Raw genomic sequence first — 21293 nt, 5'->3', positions numbered from 1 at the left:
CCATATAAAACATTGTAACAAAGGGTGTGTAAAATAGTGAAACAAACCATCGTCGTAGGAGGCAAAACAGGGCGCCCAAAAAACAAACATTACATCAACGAGCGTTGGCTATCGCCTGGAATTTTTTCGGAGTCTGAAATAATGACACTTTGTCAGTATCGAACGAGGGAAAGCCCCAAGATGGATCGCATTCGAATGTGAAACACCTCAAAAATTTCACGTAAAAAAGAAAGAGCTGCGCTTTGGCCATTGGTTCCCCAGCGCATCGACGTTGTCCCAGTGAAAATGGAATGATGTGACGACTCTTCACGAATTTTCCGTTTTCGTCCAAGTGTCTCTCAGGCCTGAACTGGTCCGGATTAGACCAGAAGCGTTCGTCGTGGTGCACTTGCCAAATATTGGCCATCACCTTAAAACATTGAACACGGTTACAATGTGTCTACCTATTTGTAAATAATGTGTTATTACCAGCAGGGTCACTATTTGTTTATTGGCAAAAAACGCAAAATCTTGTCAAACTACACATTTTAAATTCGTCAAGATATAGCCTAGTTTTAGAGCCAAAATAGTACAAAATGCAATTTAGATGCATTATGAAGGTTGCTTTTCCGCTATGAGTTGTCTTTGCTGTTTTCTAGTTCACTGTTTTATCCAAGGATCACAAAACTTTTTTAACAATAGACCGGATAGCTGTTCGGCCAAATAATCGCGGGCTGGATTAGTGTTAAACGAAGAAAATATCAATAACTATTTAATAAAAACTGAAGTGAACTTGGTGAAATTCTCAGTTTAATTTTCAGTTAAATTTAGTCTGGAATAGCGCCCGACAATACTTCAAGCAGGCGTGGATCTAGGATTTCAGTTTGGGGAGGGCCATGAAATTTTTCAGATATGACGTCACAATTTTTGTCAGATATGACGTCACAAAAGTATACCATTGCGTGACGTCATAATTCAGGTAAAAGTAACATCGGCTGGCCGAATAAACTAACTCCTGCAAAATAACGCGAAAAACAGACCTTTTGAAAGCACGAAAAAGTAATAAGGTTAGCCTCTACAGTGGGCCGGTTTCATAGTTTGACCCGGTATGAAGAATATCGCTGAAAGACGCTACCATGACTATTGTCTACACATCTTGCTTTTTCCCGAAAAGGCGAGAGCAACCGCACATGCCACCGAAAAAGCGCCGAGGCCACGTCGCAATAAAACCATAGCGTTGTCTGCTGCGGTCAGTTGTGGTTCTTTCATGACACTTCTCTCAATTTTTAAGTTACTGTAGTTGGTTTTTGCCAAATAAGGTTGCTGAAATGGGCAAAACTCTATGCAGAGTTAATCCTAACATTGGATAGGTTATTCAAATCCTTACACAAGGGTCGGCAACCTTTGTGCAGTAGTCGCAAGCTAAAACCAAACTCAGAAAGGTCTCTGCGGGCCGCACAACATATGTTAAATGAGATTTTGTTTTATTACAACTTTATAACAATTGTGAAACAGGTGGGCCTCGGATTTTTTTGCACTTTAAAAACGTATTTATAATTACTTTTAAGGAGGCAGTAAAGTCTTGGCGCAAATTCGCTAAAAAAGCGTATACTTGGTTTAAAATTCGAGTCCACACGTCGCCATCCCCCTACTACTATTCAAAAAGTGTAATAAAACTACTTTGAGAAAACGAGATAAATTTTATAGTTAATCTATTTTAGTGTTTGTTAGCCATTTGGGGCACACCTGGCGGGCGAAACGAGCGCGATTTTTTTGGTATACCGGTATTTCTTTTAAATTTCTTGTTTTTGTTACTTTTAAGAAAAAAATGGTTAAAAAATATTTGTCGATTATGTTTGAATACGTTTTTCGTTTGTCCGCGACGCACTTGGCAGCTTTCCACGGCGCAACAGTAAAGAAGCGCTGATCTAGTTCAAAAAGAGCATCAAAACGTAAACACACTGGATGTAACAAAGATCATTAGCGCGAAGCGCGAAAATTTTTTGCATTTACACACTTAAAATAGTCAAAAAGTATTTAAAATGGACTCGTGTCTAATTTGTCAAAGAGGCGGCGGACCGGATGAAGTATATTGGCAGGATGGTTCTGATACAGATTTGCATTAAGCGTACGGTCACTTCAGCCGTCTCTGCAAATCTGAAAAACGCCGCTTTGCGCGAGTGCGCGAAACGAATTTTACCATTTTTTTGAAATATTCATTATATGGCGCCATAAGCTCGTACACCACTACAAAGCTTGAAAATATGTCTTATTTTTGCGAAAATAGACCATACTACCTAGGGAACCGCGAAAATAAGCTGCCTATTAAGTAAAAAAAATGTACATATTTTTAGTTTGGGGGGGGGGGGGGGGGCATGGCCATATCGCCCCCACCTAGATCCGCCCCTGACTTCAAAGTATTTTATCTTTAAAAGTAATACGCACGGGCCATAATTTGATGACCACTTGTACTTCGTTTAAACTTTAGATCAGTCGTCACCAAACAGCGACCCGCTAAACACATAGTTCGTTTTGCTCTCTCTAGTTCAAGCCTATTTCCTATTTTACAATACGCGAAAGATCTAGGTTATTTTTTTGCCATTTCCCATCCTACGTTAAAGTCAACTGATAGTCAGTACTTTTTCCCCCCTAAAAACATGTCACAGGCTCATAGCTCTTATCACTGTTACAACAACATGCATTCAAACACAGGCCTATCCTACAAACGACCGTTTCAATCACTGAAAATCAGGAAATCCTTGTCAACGTTAAAAGGTAAACTTAATAAAATAGCACACAGTGTTGCACTTCTTATTTAAATTACGACCCTTTATTATAACTGGATCTTTTAACGTGCAGTACTTAATTTTTTTATCATACACAAACTTCTTGCTTATCGTAAACGTAACACCATGCGGTTCTACGAGTATTATTTTGAAAGAAGACATTGTAGCATAACAAGGCACTTGAGGTTAAAAAAAATTTCAGGGGGGCAAGCCGGCAACTGCAGAACATTTTTGGTTTTATTTTGGTAGTTTACCGCTTTTCATCCAGTGGGCCTATCAAACTACCTAAAACTTGTACTAAAACTGCTATTTTGCGTGTATGTAGGTTTATTTTCACCAAGGTTTAACAACAGCGAAAATGTTACTTTGTTGCGACCACAACTTACCTTAATTATGTTTACTGTAAAAGTAATACTAAAGATGAAAAAAAAAAATGAAGAGAAGCACTGTTTTTTAAGTAATCGAATAATTTGCAAACTTTAAAACAAAACCTACTGTGTTTCAATATATGCCATAGTGATATACTGATAGCATGAAATGCACACTTTTACACCCTCGAATGGGTTTTCTCGAAATATCAAACACACTTTTTGAAAGAAATTTACAAAATTATATATTGTTTGATCAGAGTCTTCTTCGTACGTTATTTTAGTGCAGTAATTGTCAAACTGTCGTCACTTGGAACACTAGTGTGCCGTGAGAGAATGTGAAGCGATATTTTTTTGTAATTTAGGAAAATAAACTATTCGTATGCATTTACAATTGAAGGCAACTCAATTCCTCAACTGTATAGAAAATGTTGCACAACAACCTAAAACCTATTATCTTTGCACGCTTTATGCTCAACAATTGTAAAAACCTTGCTCACGTTAGTCACATTATTATTTGACATCTTTGTTTTGCACAAAAGACCGGCTATCGGTATCTAAATAAATTGCAAAGGACCGGACATTCACACGACCCAAGCGGAGATTATAATTACCATGGTGTTGGCCGAAATGTCGTATCCTTGTAAGCGCACGTTGCATTTCGTGACATGCGGGACAGCAATAGGTGCGACGGTCTTCCATCGTGAAACCTCGGTTATAAAGGAGTGGAGAAAAGGTAAGTCCTGCAGTTTACTAAGAGACGGCTCTTCATCAGGATCTAAAAGGGAGCGATTATAAAGTTACCAGCAAGCAAGCCCATGGTGGTGGCTTATGAAGCTAATTTAAACACAGAATTTGTTCACCCAGACTTAGTGTATATTTGTATCGTTGCTACAACTTCACAAAAACAGCTAAGCGAAATTAGAAATTTTTCTTCCACTTTCAACAGAAAAAAGCTTTTATTACAATGTCCTTTATGGACTGAAAGGTGAGCCTATTATTGAGAATAACTTTTATAATATAGCTGCTATATATTATAGCATATACCCCATCTTTAATAAGCTCCGTATTTAAAACCTAAATACTAGAAACTATGCAGAAATAGGCTATAAATTAATTGCCATAGTAAAGACGGAATACACGATGGTAATTATAATAATCTGGCTTAAGGCAGGAATATTTTTTTTAAATTTTGTTAAGGAATGCTTTTACACAATAGTTTTAGCACTGTATTATCGGCATAGTCAAAGTCAATACCCACCCAAGACACTGTCCAGCTCTTCTTGCAACTTGACTTGGTATTCAGGAAAGTGAATAAGGCAAATTATTCCCCACGAAATCGACGCCTTTGTCGAATCAATGCTTCCCACCAGAAGGTCAACAACGTATTGATAGCACTGGGCGTACTGCGGCAAAAAGGGTAAAATTAAATTAAATTTAATTTTGTTTATTTGATTAAAAATTAACTAATAGAAAAATAGCTGGCTGCAAACACTTGGCTATAGGTAAACACTAATAGACAGCAACCGTTTACGGTTTGTTAAAAAAATCCGTTGTCTTTTGTTTCTATTTTAACGACTGGTCGAAATCAAAGTTCCGGCAATCTTAAGCATTAAATATTGCATTTAATTGCAACGCATTAGGTCAGTAAATTAATCGTTTACTGCAGCAGTCCCGCAGAATATAGTTACCTCGAACGATTCGTCTCTATTGACTTTAAGCAACTCGTTGAGATATTCGTCGATAAAATCGCGATGATTTTCGGGGTCGTAGTTCGTCTCGTGTTCACCAACCAAGTCCTTTATGGTTTCTCAAACCAAAATCGTCGTTAAAACGCAATATGGTAAATTGTTAATTGATGTTTACAGGTTATGTTACACTTGCATCGGTATAGATAGTGCATGTTTGCTTTAAAACTTTTTCCAATTTTAAAGAAAGAACGTCACATTTGAGTGATTACTATAGCAAATACAGCATGGTAAAAGTATATAGAGAAAACATTATGGAAGCTTGTCGTCTTACCTATCACCTTTCTTTGATTCTGAAGGTCTTTCTTAAACACTGCTTTAAAGGGCGGAATATGACGAAGCCAGGGCATAAAGAAGATTGGTGTTTTCTTTGGACTACAACAAAGTTAAGTTATCTTACTATACAATTTGCTAAGGTTTCAGTTCTACTGGGAATCGTTTAATCATGACTTTTAACATTACATCTAAAATCGCCAATTTCGAAAAAAACGGAAATAGGAATAACGAGAAAATTTTAAAAATCAAAATACAAAATTAAAAGTTTGTTTTTCTGTATGTTATTTTTTTTAAATCGGTACGCTACTACTATATTAGGGTATAGCTTTGAGTTGTTCTTACATGTTGTCGATAATTGCTTGAAGGCGATTGTCGCCGTACTCGTACTGCTTTTCCATCAGTACATTGGCGGCAACCTTGGCCGCATACTGCGTTAGGTAAGACTACAAATATATTACAAGGCTCAGTTAAGGACAGGATAAAGTAAGGCCTAAGACGAAATTGCTTACAACAACATCAAACGGCTCCCCTTTAAGCATCGCTATCTTTTCAAGCAAAACGTTCAGTTCAGCGTTGATTTTGTCTTCCATCAGATGCTTTCCCATTCCCAACCTAAAAAACACAGTAAGGTACCCAATACCTGTATACCAGTGGTGTTCAAACTTTTATGTTGGTAAGAGGCAATTTTATAATTGTTATTAACGTATTTGTGTACAACAAACACACAAACCGTAACTACACATTCCAATACAACGCAAGAATTTACATAACATATTAGGTGTGACGTTTTGTCTTGTACAGCAGCGTGACGTGACGTAGTTATACATTGTATTAATCCATATCAACGTCTAAGCAAACTAAGCACGATGCTGCTTCTGGTCTGTACCACCATGCAAACACAATATATAGGAGGGTTTTTCGCATTTTTTAAGAAAAAAGTAAACCATAAAATGTTATAAAAGTCAATACGACTTATACGTTATACATTATTTTTTTATCAATATTTTACCAGTTCCTATATAACATAAGTTGGCAATGATACGGTGTAACTGACTTTTCCCTGCCTTATTTGTCGCATTAGGAGGTGAATCGTTGAAAAATGTGATTGTTAAATCATAAATATCAACTGTCAGAGTTTAGTGATAATGAGTTCCGAATTTCAATGCATACGTCATGCAGGTAATGATAATATCTGAAAGGATTTCAATAATGCAGTTTAGTTTCGCTGCGAAATCTTTGTGCTAAGCCTTTAGAACAGCGTTTCTCAACCGGTGCGACCGTTTTGAAGGCAGTTTAAAATGTGCGCACATTGTTAAAAAAATTGCGCACATTTTTGAAAGCAGTTCAAAATGTGCGCACATTGTTAAAAAAGTGCGCACATTTTTGAAGGCAGTTCAAAATGTGCGCACATTGTTAAAAAAGTGCGCACATTTTTGAAGGCAGTTTTAAATGTGCGCACATTGTGAAAAAAGGTGCGCATATTTTTGAAGGCAGTTCAAAAATGTGCGCACACACATTGTTAAAAAAGTGCGCACATTTTTGAAGGCAGTTTTAAATGTGCGCACATTGTTGAAAAAAGTGCGCACATTTTTCAATACAGTTCAAAATGTGCGCACATTGTGAAAAAAGGTGCGCATATTTTTGAAGGCAGTTTTAAATGTGCGCACATTGTGAAAAAAATGCGCACATTTTTGAAGGCAGTTTTAAATGTGCGCACATTGTGAAAAAAGGTGCGCATATTTTTGAAGGCAGTTCAAAATGTGCGCACATTGTTAAAAAAGTGCGCACATTTTTGAAGGCAGTTTTAAATGTGCGCACATTGTTGAAAAAAGTGCGCACATTTTTCAATACAGTTCAAAATGTGCGCACATTGTGAAAAAAGGTGCGCATATTTTTGAAGGCAGTTCAAAATGTGCGCACATTGTTAAAAAAGTGCGCACATTTTTGAAGACAGTTCTAAATGTGCGCACATTGTTAAACAAAAGTGCGCACATTTTTGAAGGCAGTTTAAAATGTGCGCACATTTTTTGCACATTTTGTCGTGCACATTTGGGCGCACATTGTACATAAAATGTTCGCATCCCCGTCTCGTGGCAGCCGGAGACTCGGGAGGCGGTTAAAATTAACCCGACTCCGCAGGCTTCTTTATAGATAATAAAATTAGGAGCCTGGTGTAATAAAAACTGCCAGTAAAAAACAAAATATCCAAACAAAGTTAGCAGTCGACTCGCTAGGGTGAAAAAGGTTGAGAAACACTGCTTTAGAAGATTATACTTATGCATCAGGGCGTCGCGACGCACAGTTTGACAGCCTTTGCTGTACACCTTCAAATAAATTATTATTACAATATCACATTGCAGGTTTACAAGTAGGCGGAAAACATAAGTAAAAAAAACACATAACAAATGGACCTTGACTGATCCCTTAAAAATCTTTTCTGGAGCAATGATGTTGACTTACGCACCACTGTTTTCAACGACTATTTGCTACATTGTGTGACAAACAGCCATGGCCTACAGTGGTATAAGTGTTCACGATAGTCACTGGCCAACAAAAAAAATTTGGCATGGAAGGTAAGAACGGTTTCAGAGTATACAGGGGCGCTGAGCTGGAAAATGCCATTAGATTTTGCAAATTGGCTATAGTTTTTAAGATATCGGCGAATTTAGATAATTTTGATTTACGTTTTAAATTTGAAGAGAGGTTGCATTATGTCTCAGAGAACAGCCTATATTAAATGTTGTGATAGGCCTATCTGCGCTAAAACCACAAGAATGAGCAAAAGGTAAAGACACAATGAGATTAGCTAAATGAAGAAGTGCTGCATAAATCTGTTCTTTTCCATACATTCAACATAACAAAATGCCCCCATTTAATGGGATTTTCATCAGATTCTCCTACCATATTGCAATTTGTGAGACTAAGCTTATTACATTAAACATTGCTTGAAGTGACAAATAAATACCGGTAGCAGTAATTTGGTAATAACAAACCAAATATGCCTAAGCCTAAAGAAGACAAGAAAGGACGACAATTTGTGAAAAAAGACGAAATGGTATTGTTGTGGACAGCTTCGCATTAGGTACCAGCAGTAATCTGTCATCACGTGAGTATCCATTCAACCTTGATATCTCTCTTACATTAGGTTGACATCTTGGTGAAACCTTTCACCTTATTTCTCACTTATATTTCCGAGGCTGTCACGTTAATGCGTCAAAAAGACGAAAACCCATGACATGATAGACCACCGCCAACTCTGCGGCGTGAATTGCGCAATCAACTAGGACCCATATATAAGCGTAACACAGTATGTTTACCGATGTAAAGCTTGCAAGCCGAACCTCTTCTGAATTTTCCATTGCGGACTGATATCGCGGAACACTATTCCGTACCCACCGGTTAGTTCCTCGAAGAACTTAGACAGCGGCCTTCCGGCAAAGTTTTCCGACTGTCTAACAAACGCCTGCAAAACGAACGGAGCCAGTATCGTAATATTCGATTTAGATTTAGTATGTTCATAACCAAAGGGTTTTAGATTCCAATTTTTTTTTTTTTTTTTTTTTAACAGCGCTGACACACTTAAATAACACGCTTCTAACAAGTCTATTTCAAGTAGCACACTTGATCTATATAGTTTACAAATATTGCAGATTTCATGTTATGTAAACTATAACGTCATTTTTTGCAAGACGAGTCAGCAAGAATGATCTACAGCTCAAAGCACATAAAACTACTAAAAAAATAGAGACAAATTCCTGTTTTGAGTTTTATTGTTACCTCAGTTATCGACTCCAAGTCACCAAGTACCAGAAAGTCTTTTGCTCCCATTCCAAGCGACATTACGTTGCCGTAAGTTGCGGCGCATCGGGCCATCATCGAGGCGGGATGGGTGCCAAAGAAAGGCCCCATTCCGATAAAGGGAATTCCCCTCGGACCGGGTGGGGCATTCTTTGGGCGGCGGTACCATCTCGTCAGCAGATAGACAAAGCAAAATGCAAGAGTATAAACGACAACAGTTGCCGTAAGCGTCATATTTGTCTAAAACAGCGCCAAACGGGAAACGGGATTTCAGTACTATTTTTCTTAAAAAAATTTTACTGCCATATACTTGTTAAAAATAACTAGGGCAAGTTGTTTATAACCCGAAAAATCAAAAAAATATGAGCTAATTCTTTCAAAAATCTGACAATATTTGACTTTATTTTTTAGCATCGAATTTGTGCTAATCTAACGTAATTAACAAATCGCATTCAAAAGCAACGAACGAAACATTTGTTTGACCTTCAAATCACTACAAAAATTAAAGCGTCGCGTCTAATTATTTCTAGAGGCCGGGTCGTATAAGATCGAACCTCACTACAGTGACTTTTCGAACCTCACTGCAGAGCCTGTCTCGCTACCGGAAGAGCTAGCACTCGATTACAGTTGTTGTACATGTACGTGTGCGTGTCTTTTATTGAATGATAAGGTTCTCCTGTAGATCCTCTTCGCCTGCTTATACTAACAGAATGTAGCAAGCATTGGCGATTGGTTATTTCTCAACTCGCTCCTCTCTGAACCTGTGTGTAGCTTAATGCTTATAGCGACGGTCCAGGTATGACAGAACGTCATGAATTCGATCCTCACTGATAGCTATTGTTTTTCTAGCCTGCCTTGCTTGCAAAAACTTGGATAGTCTGCGATGTCATTCGACTTCCGGTGTACAACGATACGTAAGCCGTTATCATTAGTGAAAATGCGATTCGGAAGGGCTAGATCAGAGGTTCCCAATGTGCGCGGCACCGCCCCTTGTGGGCGTTGGCGAGTTACAAGGAGGCGTTTGGGGTATTTTCATGATTTGGGGGGTGCTGAACGCATATAAGAAGGCGTTACGAAAAAGCACTTTCTGCAAAGTTTTATAAACAGTTCACATGAAAATAGTATCAAACAGCCTTGTAATATGTAACATTTAGGTTTAAATGGCAACTTTCATACTGAGAACTTGTAGCTTCGCGCCCATTGTTAACCTATGACGTAACAATTAGCTTTTTGATGTAAGGTTGTTGTTGCCTTTCACCGTTTTATACGCGGCAAAATGTTTGTTTATTTAAAGCAGTCGTCAGTAAACCGTAGACCGCGAGATACTTTTGAATATCATGTAGTTGTGCGTGATAGACGTACATTCATTGCACTGTATTTTAAAAGTTGGTGTGACTAAGAATTCTTATGTTGTCTCACCGTGGTTCAGTCCTGCGTGCCAAATGTGTGAGCGGAGTGAGTGTCAAACTATATTTTTTGTCAACTTTAATTTTTTTTTGCGCTTTGCGCGTTCATTTTTAGTTTTATAGTATGTTTTACATTAAGGCTTGGCAGTGTATTCGGCATCAAGGCGCTGTGTAATATTTCACCTGTTCTTGGTGTCTACTGTCAACATCCTAACGTTGTGTGAATTTAAGACTCTCTGCAAAATGCATTTTCTACCAAATATATCTAGTTAATGTATTTTTTTTCTATTCAACTTTGAAACACGGCTATTGTATCATGAGTAACGTTTATACAAATTTAACTACAAGATAAACCTAATATATACATTTTAGCGTTTTTTGCGAACTTTTTACGTGATTGCGGGTACCGCCATTTATTTTAGGTGATGAAAATAGTGTTATTTTTTTTGCAGTAAGTACACGTCTGAGATAAACGATTCGCCAACTAGGCTAATCCAAATAGACGCATTTTTTGCGTTTTGAGCGATAAACTTGATTTTAGTTGCATAATACCACACCGGTTTGTTTGAGAACACACATTTCTTCATTTTATGTACTTTTTAATGTTAGACAACGATTAAAAGCCAACTATCTATTTATGTACTACAGGCATATATGTAATACTGTATCAGTAAAGCAAGATAGGAGGGGGCGATATGAAATAATATGAACACTCGGCTAGATCATAGTTGCTGTGCACGTATGGGTGTTTATCTTTTATCGCATCCAATTAAAGCTTAAAGTACGCTTTCAATTAGCATACGATAATTACGGCTGCAAAAATTCTGTTTGGACAAGGATTGATTTAAAAATCAAAAATAATATTCTCACAGATTCTAAACTAGGCTGGCATTTTACTGATACACCGATGGAAACAAATAACAAATTGAAGTGTATTAGTTTCTAAATTATATCATTAGCGGCACTGATCTAAAATCCTACCACATGTTCGTCTGGGGTTTATATTGCTAACATAAGTTTGTTTAGGGTGCGACTGAGCAATTGGGTTCAGGTGGGTGAAGTTATATTATATATTATTATTTAATAATATTCCCTAAAATAACCCACTCAAAACCCAAACACTAACCCGCACCCTTGGCCTTACCCAAATAATATGCGTTGAGGTAGGATTCTAGATCAGTGCCCCATTTGCTCTTAAGGTCTCAGAAATGGCTAACTACGTCCACAGAAGGTATAAGTATAACTCTGTTCTGAATTCCAAATACCACATTGTTGTGTGGCAAACAATGTGTCAAGATGATGTCACAATACAAATTGGAATCACGCAAAAACGCTATTATAGGTAATTCAAATACAAAAAACAATTAAAATGTTTCTGTTTCGTAAACATGAACACTATCACTACCTCCTTCACCCACAAATTGTCAAATTTTTATGTTTACAGGAGCAGTCTGAAGTACATCTAGGAAGCTACTAGGGTTCAACCTTTACATTTCGATGTAAAAACAAAGTCATATTTTATGACCTAAAGCAGAAAATATGACTTGACTTTTGCTGGCCTTGATAATAACGCAATGTTTTGTGTGCAGTGCTGTACACATTGCCACTGCTCTAGGGAGCCCGACTATGACTCGCCTAAAATATAAATGTGACATGCATAAGTAACAAAGTCATGAAATATAGTTTATTTGCAACAAATACATTCTGTCTAGTCACGAACATCCTCAGTAATAGCATCCGTGCAACAACGCGGGAATTTCTTACTGATTTTTGGTAGAATATTTCAAAAATATCTAATGACCATTTTTGTCAGCTATCCAACTTGAATTAACTGACATCACGGAAGTCTGGAAGAACCTAACGTCTGTAGAGAACCTAAGTCCTTTTGGTAAGCGCTCGCGGCGAGGGCTAATTTAAAACACTTACATAATCGCGATCGTAATGTAAGTCTTACATATTACAGTACTAACCGTCGGAAACGGTTACTGCTTTATGATACAATGCATTTTTACTTCTTTCGTTGAAATACAAATGTGTTCATTTTTTTTTTGTATAAGTAAAGTTCAAATGTTGGGCAGCACTGTTTTTTTGCAAAACACTGAACAGTTTTACTGTGTTTTGAAATAAAGTATTTCATTATAAATCGATGTACCAAGCGGCTTAAAGTTTAATTTGGTTAAATGTATACTTTAAAATGCACCCCTTGGATAACTGCCACATGATACAAACTTAAATGTCTTTGCAAACGCTGTCCTGGATAACGCATTAACTGACAATTATTGAATCTAACCTGACTGCAGTACAATTTTGTACCTGTAGGCCACCCGATTAAGTTTGTTTTCGACGCTTGGAGCGCACAGGTTAAGGATAATTCTTGGCTTTATAGCGTCTGTTATAAAGCATGTACAAGGTTCGGACCCCCCCCCCCCCCCCATTTTTTCTAAGTGACATTATCGTTTTTTGTTCCTTTTTGTCAGGGTTGTACTTACCGTCCTAAGCGGCAATATTTTTAATTTAATTAGGTCACACGTTTTAAGCTAGTTCGAAATCAAAATCAAACGCAAAATGCCGTTTTTCTTTTTTTTGCTCGACCGTAAACGCTAAATACTTTTTCTCTTCGCCTTTCGTTATTCGTTAGGGTTGGCTAATTAGCAAGTGCGTGTTCGACAATCAACAACAATAAATCAAGCGGTCTCCGCCTTTTTCTCGCTGAAAACGACGATTTAGGCCAGTGGTTTTCAACCTTTTATGCCTCGTGGCCCCCTTCGAAAGGCTTTTAATCCTCGTGACCCCCCTCAGTTATAAAAAAATCTAAAATTGTGTTTAATGTGTTTTCACTTATTTTATTTCACTACGTTATTAAAAACACTTCGATTGAAAAGCCAATGAATAAATACACTTAAAATCCAAAATAAGGCAACGTCGCTTCCTGGTCGAATCGAATTCTTTTGGCAGAAATAACATTGGCATCGACATTCTTTCTTCTGGAATGCTTTTTTAGTTTTGAGGGTAGTAATGACGCATTTGACATCACAACCGAGCAGTGCAGACACTTCGCACAATCATGGCCGCGTCTCGTCTAACTTTTGTGAAGCCAAAAGAGACGTAACTCTCGCACCATTTGCGAGTTTTCGACATTTGATAACACAAAACCTTGTTTAAGCTTCTTGTAAAACGTATTTTGAATAGTAAACTCTGAAAGTATGTTTAAATCAACTATTCTTCGCTCTGTAAAGCTTGCTTTGACTACCTAACCCAATTAATGTTACCACAAAATTTACTCAATGGAACAACAACAATCATTTTGTGAAAAAAAATGTTTAACTGCTTGTATTAGTTTTACTCTTATTCCAACTTGCGGTTTACAAACTAATAAAATGCTGGTTAAAGGTTTCAAAGAAAAACTGAGTAAACAGGAAAAACACAAATGTTGGTTGTATGTGACGTAACAATGATTGGCAATTAGGCAAGCAGATAAAGAATTGCAAGCTTGACGTCGAGTGTTGCAAAACTTTTTACGAATAGCAAGTAGTAACGTGTAAGAAAAAATCCGTTACAATAGGTCAAAGAAGATTTAACACCACAAGTTTGAGCTTAACTAAAAAAATTCAAAATAGTGACACGGGTTTTGAAATATCACGACATTGCTACAGACTTGTGCTCGTGGCTTCCAATGACAGCTCTGTGACCCCCAGGGGGGCCGAGGGCCACGGTTGGGAAACCCTGTTTAGGCGGTGCTGATGTTTCTCGTTGGTTGATGTCCGCGTTAATATAAGATGTCGGTGTAAGACAGGGGTCGGCAATCTATACGGCCTACGATCGGATCTTTGACAAACTATACACGAGTGCATTTCAAATACTTTTTGGCCATTTAACTACGTAAGTGCAAAAATTGTTTCGCGCTCTGCGCGAATGATCTTTCTATGTCCGCTATGTTTACTTTTGATGATGCTTTTTCGATTAGATCAGCGCTTCTTTACCGTTGCGCCATGAAAGGCCACCAAGTGCGTCGCGGACAAACGGAAAATGAATTCCAAAATATTGGACATATATTGATTAACATTTTGTATTTCGGCAATGTAAATAAACTTAATTTTTTTTTTTTTAAATGCCGTTATACCAAAAAAAATCGCACCCTCTCAGCTCGCCACGTGTGCCGTGACTTAAAAAGGTTAACAAACACTGAACTAGATTAACATTTGCCGACCCCTGGTGTAAGACGTGCTTGTATTTTAGCTAACTTGGCACACAGCCCGGCACAGATGCCGCGCTAATCAAATAGCACCCGGGAAAAACAATCTTCGTTTAGTATTGCAGGTGGTGACAGACGTGCTTGTAATTTAATTCACGCTCTTGTTTTCGTTTTTCTCCTGTTAACGATTGCACACTAAGCGGTTTCGCAGCTGGCGCCTGGCAGGAGTGTGGACGACGCACGTGTTCGCCCTGCGTCTAAAGGTTCGCTTTTGCTGGACTTTAATTCGCTGTTTCTGATATTTTTTTCAGACGTCATTACAATCGCTATTTTATGACGTCATATCCGTCGCTATATCTTGACGTCTTTAATGTCAGACGAGAAAACGGGAAATTCCCTACGTTGAAAATTTGGAACCGCCCCTTTTTGGATTTCTGGATACGCCCCTGTAATTAAGTAACACTAGGTGTGAAAAAGCCCTATTTTATCTTTTTAGTAAATGTATTTTTTTTTATTCTATCATGTTTGCTCTTCTGATGAATAATGATTCAACATATAGTTTCATGCATACTAAAACATAACACTGCACTGCATCTTGCAGAAAATTTTACTTGATAATGCAATCCAGTTTTGTCGTTGACTCAACATAAAAGATTAACTGTGCTGGTCTAGCTAGAACAGTGCTCCGCAACTTTTTTTTAATTGCGGCACACCAACAAGGCTAACAAATTTATCACGTTAACATTATTGTTGTTATTTTTTAAATACAATTTGACTTTTTTCAGCATAATAAATGCAAGAAAAAATGCCTAGATTTAGAATCGGAACTGGTTCGTTTAAAACACTTTTCTGATAAAACGTACGTTGCCTTTGTCCGATTTGATTTCGGCTAAGTAGTTTGCTAGCACGTCATTTAAGATGTTTAAGTGCTGCTTGTTTCTTTATTTTCACATAAAAAACACGAAAGAGCTTTGCATTATGTTGTCAAGTCACATACTATAAAGATAAAGTAATTCTGTCGGTTCCATATAAAACATAGTAACAAAGGGTGTAAAAAAAATAGTGCAGCAAATCATCGACGTAGGAGGCAAAACAGGGCGCCCAAAAATACAAGCATTACATCAACGAGCCCTGGCTATCGCTTGGAATCTTTTCGGGGTCTCAAATAATGACACTTTGTCTGTATCGAACGAGGGAAAACCCCAAGATGGGTCGCATTCGAATGTGAAACACCTCAGAAATTTCACGTAAAAAAGAAAGAGCTGCGCTTTTGCCATTGGTTCCCCACCGCACCGACGTTGTCCCAGAGAGAAGGGAATGATGTGACGACTCCTAACGAATTTCCCGTTTTCGTCCAAGTGTCTCTCAGGCCTGAACTGGCCCGGATTAGACCAGAAGCGTTCATCGTTGTGCACTTGCCAAATATTGGCCATCACCTTAAAACATTGAACACGGTTAAATGTGTCCACATATGTTTGAAACATGTGTTATTACCAGGGTCACTACTTTTTTATTGGCAAAAACGCAAAATCTTGTTGAATTCACACATTTAAAATAAGTCAAGATAGAGGCTATAGTTTTAGAGCAAAAAATGCACGAATGCGCTTTAGATGTATTGTAAAGGTTTCTTTGTGCTATGTGTTGTCTTTGCTGCTTTCTAGTTCACCGTTTTTTTTTTCGGGGATCACCAAACTTTTATAACAATTGGCCGGATAACTGTTTGGCCTAGTGATCGCGGGCCGGACTATCGTTAAACGAAGAAAATACGAATAGCTGCTTAATAAAAACTGAAGTGAACTTAATGAAATAGACATTTAGTTTGAAATTTTAATAAAATGTAGTCTGGAATTACGTCCGACAACATTTCAAACGTATTTCATCTTTAAAGGCAGTATATGCGCGGGTCTGCTGAATTAACCGCGCGGGTCGTAATTTTCAAACGCTAAACAGATAGTTAAAATCCTCCTTTCGTTTGCACTCTTCTTTCGGTGATATTCATCATAGACATGCAAGCAAAAAATGGAGACTTGAATACACATTGTACTTTTGAAAAACTGATAATAATAATTTTTGCCGTGCCGTGCCATGTTTAATGGCGCCTGGTATAACTGTTCCTTAAAAGTGTGTCGTGAACTTTTTTTGATTTTCTTACTGTGTCGCAAGCTGAAAAGCTTTGAAATTACTGCTTTTACTGCTTTCGATATTAAACTGACAGCCATATTTTTTCTCATTCATTTAATTAGTTTTTATTTTTTATTATTCACATTTGCGATTTAACGTAACGTTAAAAGTTGCTCAGTAAATTTTCATGAAACTAGTAATTTTTAACAATGAAAGCTAACTCAATTCCTTAACTCTACAGAAAATTTCGCACAACAACCTAAATACTATTATTTTTGCACGATTTAGGTTTAATAATTTTCAAACCTTGCTAACATTATTGACGCCGTGTGGTATCTAGTCGAAGTAACCTACGTTTTGCACAAAATACCGGCTATCGGCGTCTTAATAAAATGCGAACAACCGGACATTCACAAGACCCAAGCATAGATTATAATTACCATGGTGTTGGCGGGAATGTCGTATCCGTTTAAGCACACGTTGCACTTCGTGACGTGCGGGACACCCGTAGGTGCGACGGTCTTCCATCGTGATACCTCGGTTATAAAGGCGTGGAGAAAAGGTAAGTCCTGCAGTCTACTAAGCGACGGCTGTTCATCAGGATCTAAAAGGGAGCGATTATAAAGTTACCAGCAAGCAAGCCTAGTATGGTGGTAGTTTATGATGCTTATTTAAACACAAATTTTGTTCACCTGGATTTATTGTATCTTTGTATCGTTTGCTAAAACATCACAAAAGCAGTTAAACCAAATTAAGATTTTATAATTGGTTGTGGAAAAGACGCACATTCGTGGTTGACAAATAATAGTTCTGGCTGGGTTGAACGAATCAAAATATATCGGATTTCCAAGCATCACACGAATACAACAACCAAATCGTTTTTTTTCTAAGTTTGCAGCAAGAAAAAAAGCCTTTGAAAAAAGTACTTTTTGTGCTGACCAGAGAGCCTGTCATAGAGAATAACCTTCATGAGATCTTCATGAGACCCTATACAACATCAATAGTTTTGAAAGAATCCTAATATTTAAAATCTAACTACCCGAAACTACGCGAAATAGGCACGAAATTCGATGCCACGGTGAAGAGGGCACACACCATGTTAATATTAATCTGGCTTTGGGTAAATATATTTCTTATGATTTAATGTTGATTAAGGAATTCTTACAAATAAATGTGTTAGCACTGTCTTATTATCATAATCAAAGTCAATACCCACCCAGGACACGGTCTAGCTCTTCTTGTAACTTGACTTGGTGTTCAGGAAAGTGAATAAGGCAAATTATTCCCCACGAAATCGACGCCTTTGTCGAATCAATGCTTCCCACCAGTAGGTCAACCACGTATTGGTAGCACTGGGCGTACTGCGACAAAAAGGGTAAAATTACTTAAATTTAATTTTGTTTGTTTGATTATGAATTAACTAATAGAAAAATAGCTTACAGCAAACACATGGCTAATATCAGGTAAACACCAATAGACAGCAATCGTTTAAGGTTTGATAAAAATCCGTTGTCTTTTGTTTCTATTTTAACGACTGGTCGAAATCAAGTTCCGGCAATCTTGAGCATTAAATATTGCATTTAATTGCAACGCATTAGGTCAGTAAATTAATCGTTTACTGCAGCAGTCCCGCAGAATATAGTTACCTCGAACGATTCGTCTCTATTGACTTTAAGCAACTCGTTGAGATATTCGTCGATAAAATCGCGATGATTTTCGGGGTCGTAGTTCGTCTCGTGTTCACCAACCAAGTCCTTTATTGTTTCTTAAAACAAAATCGTCGTTAAAACGCAATATGGTAATTTTTTGATTGATGTCTTAAGGTTGTTCTACTCTTGTTAGCATCGGCAAATTGAGCATATTTGCTTTAGAACTTTTTTCTGTTTTAGAGAAAGCACGTCATATTGAGTAATTACTATAGCAATAACAGTATGACAAAATTATGGAGAAAATAGTATGGAAGCTTGTTGTCTTACCTATTACCTTTTTTTGAGTTTGAACCTCTCTCTTAAAGATTGCTTTAAAGGGCGGAATATGACGAAGCCAGGGCATAAACAAGATTGGGGTCTTCTTTGGACTACAACAAAGTCAAGCGTTATATAACCACACAATTCGCTAAGGTTTCAGTTATACTAAGAAATTGTTTTATCACGACGTTTAACTTTGCATCTGAAATCGCCAATTTCGCTGAAAAAACGGAAATATGCTTAACGAGAAAATTTAAAAAATCAAAACACAAAATTAAATTAAATTTTTTATTATGTGGAATACAGTAATCAAATAAGCGGGTGCGCCTACTTATGCGTTACAGCAGTCATATAGTCTCGTCTCGAATAGTGGTTCATGCTGCTTTAAGCTATATATTTTATATTGGTCAAGGCTTAGGCACGCGGTTTTAATACACAAACCCTTTCATTGTTTCACAAATAAAACTAAAGGTTGCAAACTTATTGTGCTTGTTTCGTGCGGATGGAAATTTGTCGAAATAAAAAAGTGCGGATGGAAATTTTAAAGGTTGAAAAGCACTGGGCTATAGCAATGAGTTGTTCTTACATGTTGTCGATAATTGCTTGTAGACGATTGTCGCCGTACTCGTATTGCTTTCCCATTAGTACATTGGCGGCGACTTTGGCCGCATGCTGCGTTAGGTAAGACTACAAAAATATTGCAACACTCAGTTAAGGACAGAATAAAATAAGGCGTAAAGTTAACAGCACTGCTTACAATAACATCAAACGGCTCCCCTTTAAGCATCACTATCTTTTCAAGCAAAACGTTCAGTTCAGCGTTAATTTTGTCTTCCGTCAGATGCTTTCCCATTCTCAACCTAAAAAGCACAAAGTTTGTTTTCGACGCGTGGAATTGTTTTATCAAATAAAACTTTAGCTGCAAGTGAACACAGTAAGGTGCCTAATGCTTGTAACTTATTTGTGTATAACGAACGTACAAACCGTAACTACACATACCAAAACAACGCAAGAATCCAGATAACATATTAGGTGTGACGTTTGGTCTTGCACACCAGTGAAATGTGTAAGTTATGAATGTATTAGTCCTGATTGACGTCTAAGCATGTTAGTCACCATGCTGCTACTGGCCTCTAGCTCCATGCAAACACATTATATAGGATTTTTCACACTTTTTCATAATTAAATAAAACATAAATTATTTGGTAATAGTATTTTCCAACGCTAAAAAACGGTTAACACATGGAATTTGTGATGTTTACTGTTTTTAACTTTTTTGTGTTTAAAATGCGGAAACCCATGACATGCTCGACAACCATTGCTGCGTGAAATTGCACAGCAAATATACAGGCTGAACACTAGTGTATATGCTTACCGATGTAAAGCTTGCAAGCCGAACCTCTTCTGCACTTTCCATTGCGGACTGATATCGCGAAACACTATTCCGTACCCACCGGTTAGTTCCTCGAAGAACTTGGACTGCGGCCTCCCGGCAAAGTTTTCTGACTGCCTAACGAACGCCTGCAAAAAGAACGAAGCTACTATCTTAGCATTAGACTTAGGATGTTCGTAACCAAAGGGTTTCAGATTTCTATTTTTCGTACAGCGCTGACACACTTAAATAACACGCTTCTGACAAGTGTGTTTCAAGGATCACACTTGATCTATATAGTTTGCAAATTTTGCAGATTTCATGTTAGGTAAACTATAACGTCATTTCTTGCATGACGAGCCCACCAGAACTTCCAGCTAAAAACACATAAAACTATTAAAAAATTAGCATAAAAATCCTGTATTGAGTTTTATTGTTACCTCAGTTATCGACTCCAAGTCACTAAGCACCAGAAAGTCTTTGGCTCCCATTCCAAGCGACATTACGTTGCCGTAAGTTGCGGCGCATCGGGCCATCATCGAGGCGGGATGGGTGCCAAAGAAAGGCCCCATTCCGATAAAGGGAATTCCCCTCGGACCGGGTGGGGCATTCTTCGGCCGGCGGTACCATCTCGTCAGCAGATAAACAAAGCAAAATGCGACGGTATAAATGACAACAGTTGCCGTAAGCGTCATGTTTGTCTTAAATAGTGCTGAAACGGGAAACGGGGTTTTAGTGCTGTTTTTTTTTCAAAAAATTGTACTGCCTATTTACTTGTTAATAATAACTAGGGCAAGTTGTTTATAACCTAAAAATACAAAAAAATATGAGTTTAACGTTTGAAAATATGACATTATATTACTTTATATTTGAGCGTCAAATTTGTGCTAATCTAGGCAATTAACAAATCGCATGCAATTTTTTACATGTATATTGAACATTTACACAATAAACGAAACACTTGTTTCACTTTAAAATCACTACAAAAGTTACAAAGGTCGTTTGAGTTCGAACCAGTAACCTGTCTTGCTTGCATCATTAATCGACAGACTCGCTTAGTCTGCGATGGCTTCCGGTGTACTGATATATGCGTAAGTAAGTCCTGATGGTTGGTCAGAAAGCGCTAGATCACGGTTGTTGTACACTATGTGTGTGTATCTTTCATCGCCTTTAATTAATAAGGTATTTCAAACACGTTTTTATTTTGAATACAATAATTACGGCTGCAAAAATTCTGTTTTGATTTCAAAAGGAAACATAATAGCCTCATAGATACTGAA

The 21293-nt window shown here is 37.5% G+C and overlaps 2 protein-coding genes across 2 annotated transcripts; both read right to left on the bottom strand.

Annotated features, from left to right (window-relative positions):
* Positions 1-7: 7 nt before the first annotated feature.
* Positions 8-9243, bottom strand: LOC146137941 (cytochrome P450 2J4-like). Its single transcript, XM_083394178.1, has 9 exons — positions 8935-9243; positions 8475-8620; positions 5667-5769; positions 5500-5600; positions 5156-5256; positions 4825-4943; positions 4395-4539; positions 3748-3911; positions 8-409 (listed from the first exon to the last, which is right to left on the bottom strand). Exons 1-9 carry the CDS (start codon positions 9187-9189, stop codon positions 95-97), a joined length of 1449 nt encoding a protein of 482 aa, XP_083250304.1. The 5' UTR covers positions 9190-9243; the 3' UTR covers positions 8-94.
* A 6333-nt stretch (positions 9244-15576) lies between these two features.
* On the bottom strand, positions 15577-21293 carry LOC146137940 (cytochrome P450 2U1-like). The gene is made up of 9 exons (XM_083394207.1): positions 20454-21293; positions 20017-20162; positions 19399-19501; positions 19228-19328; positions 18651-18751; positions 18321-18439; positions 17891-18035; positions 17115-17278; positions 15577-15989 (listed from the first exon to the last, which is right to left on the bottom strand). The coding sequence occupies exons 1-9, from the start codon at positions 20706-20708 to the stop codon at positions 15675-15677; spliced, it is 1449 nt and encodes a 482-aa protein (XP_083250333.1). The 5' UTR covers positions 20709-21293; the 3' UTR covers positions 15577-15674.

The sequence above is a fragment of the Ascidiella aspersa genome, chromosome 7, assembly GCF_963924565.1.
Source record: "Ascidiella aspersa chromosome 7, kaAscAspe10.2, whole genome shotgun sequence".
In the NCBI taxonomy this organism is placed as follows: Eukaryota; Metazoa; Chordata; class Ascidiacea; order Phlebobranchia; family Ascidiidae; genus Ascidiella; species Ascidiella aspersa.
This window is presented reverse-complemented; position numbering and strand designations above follow the sequence as displayed.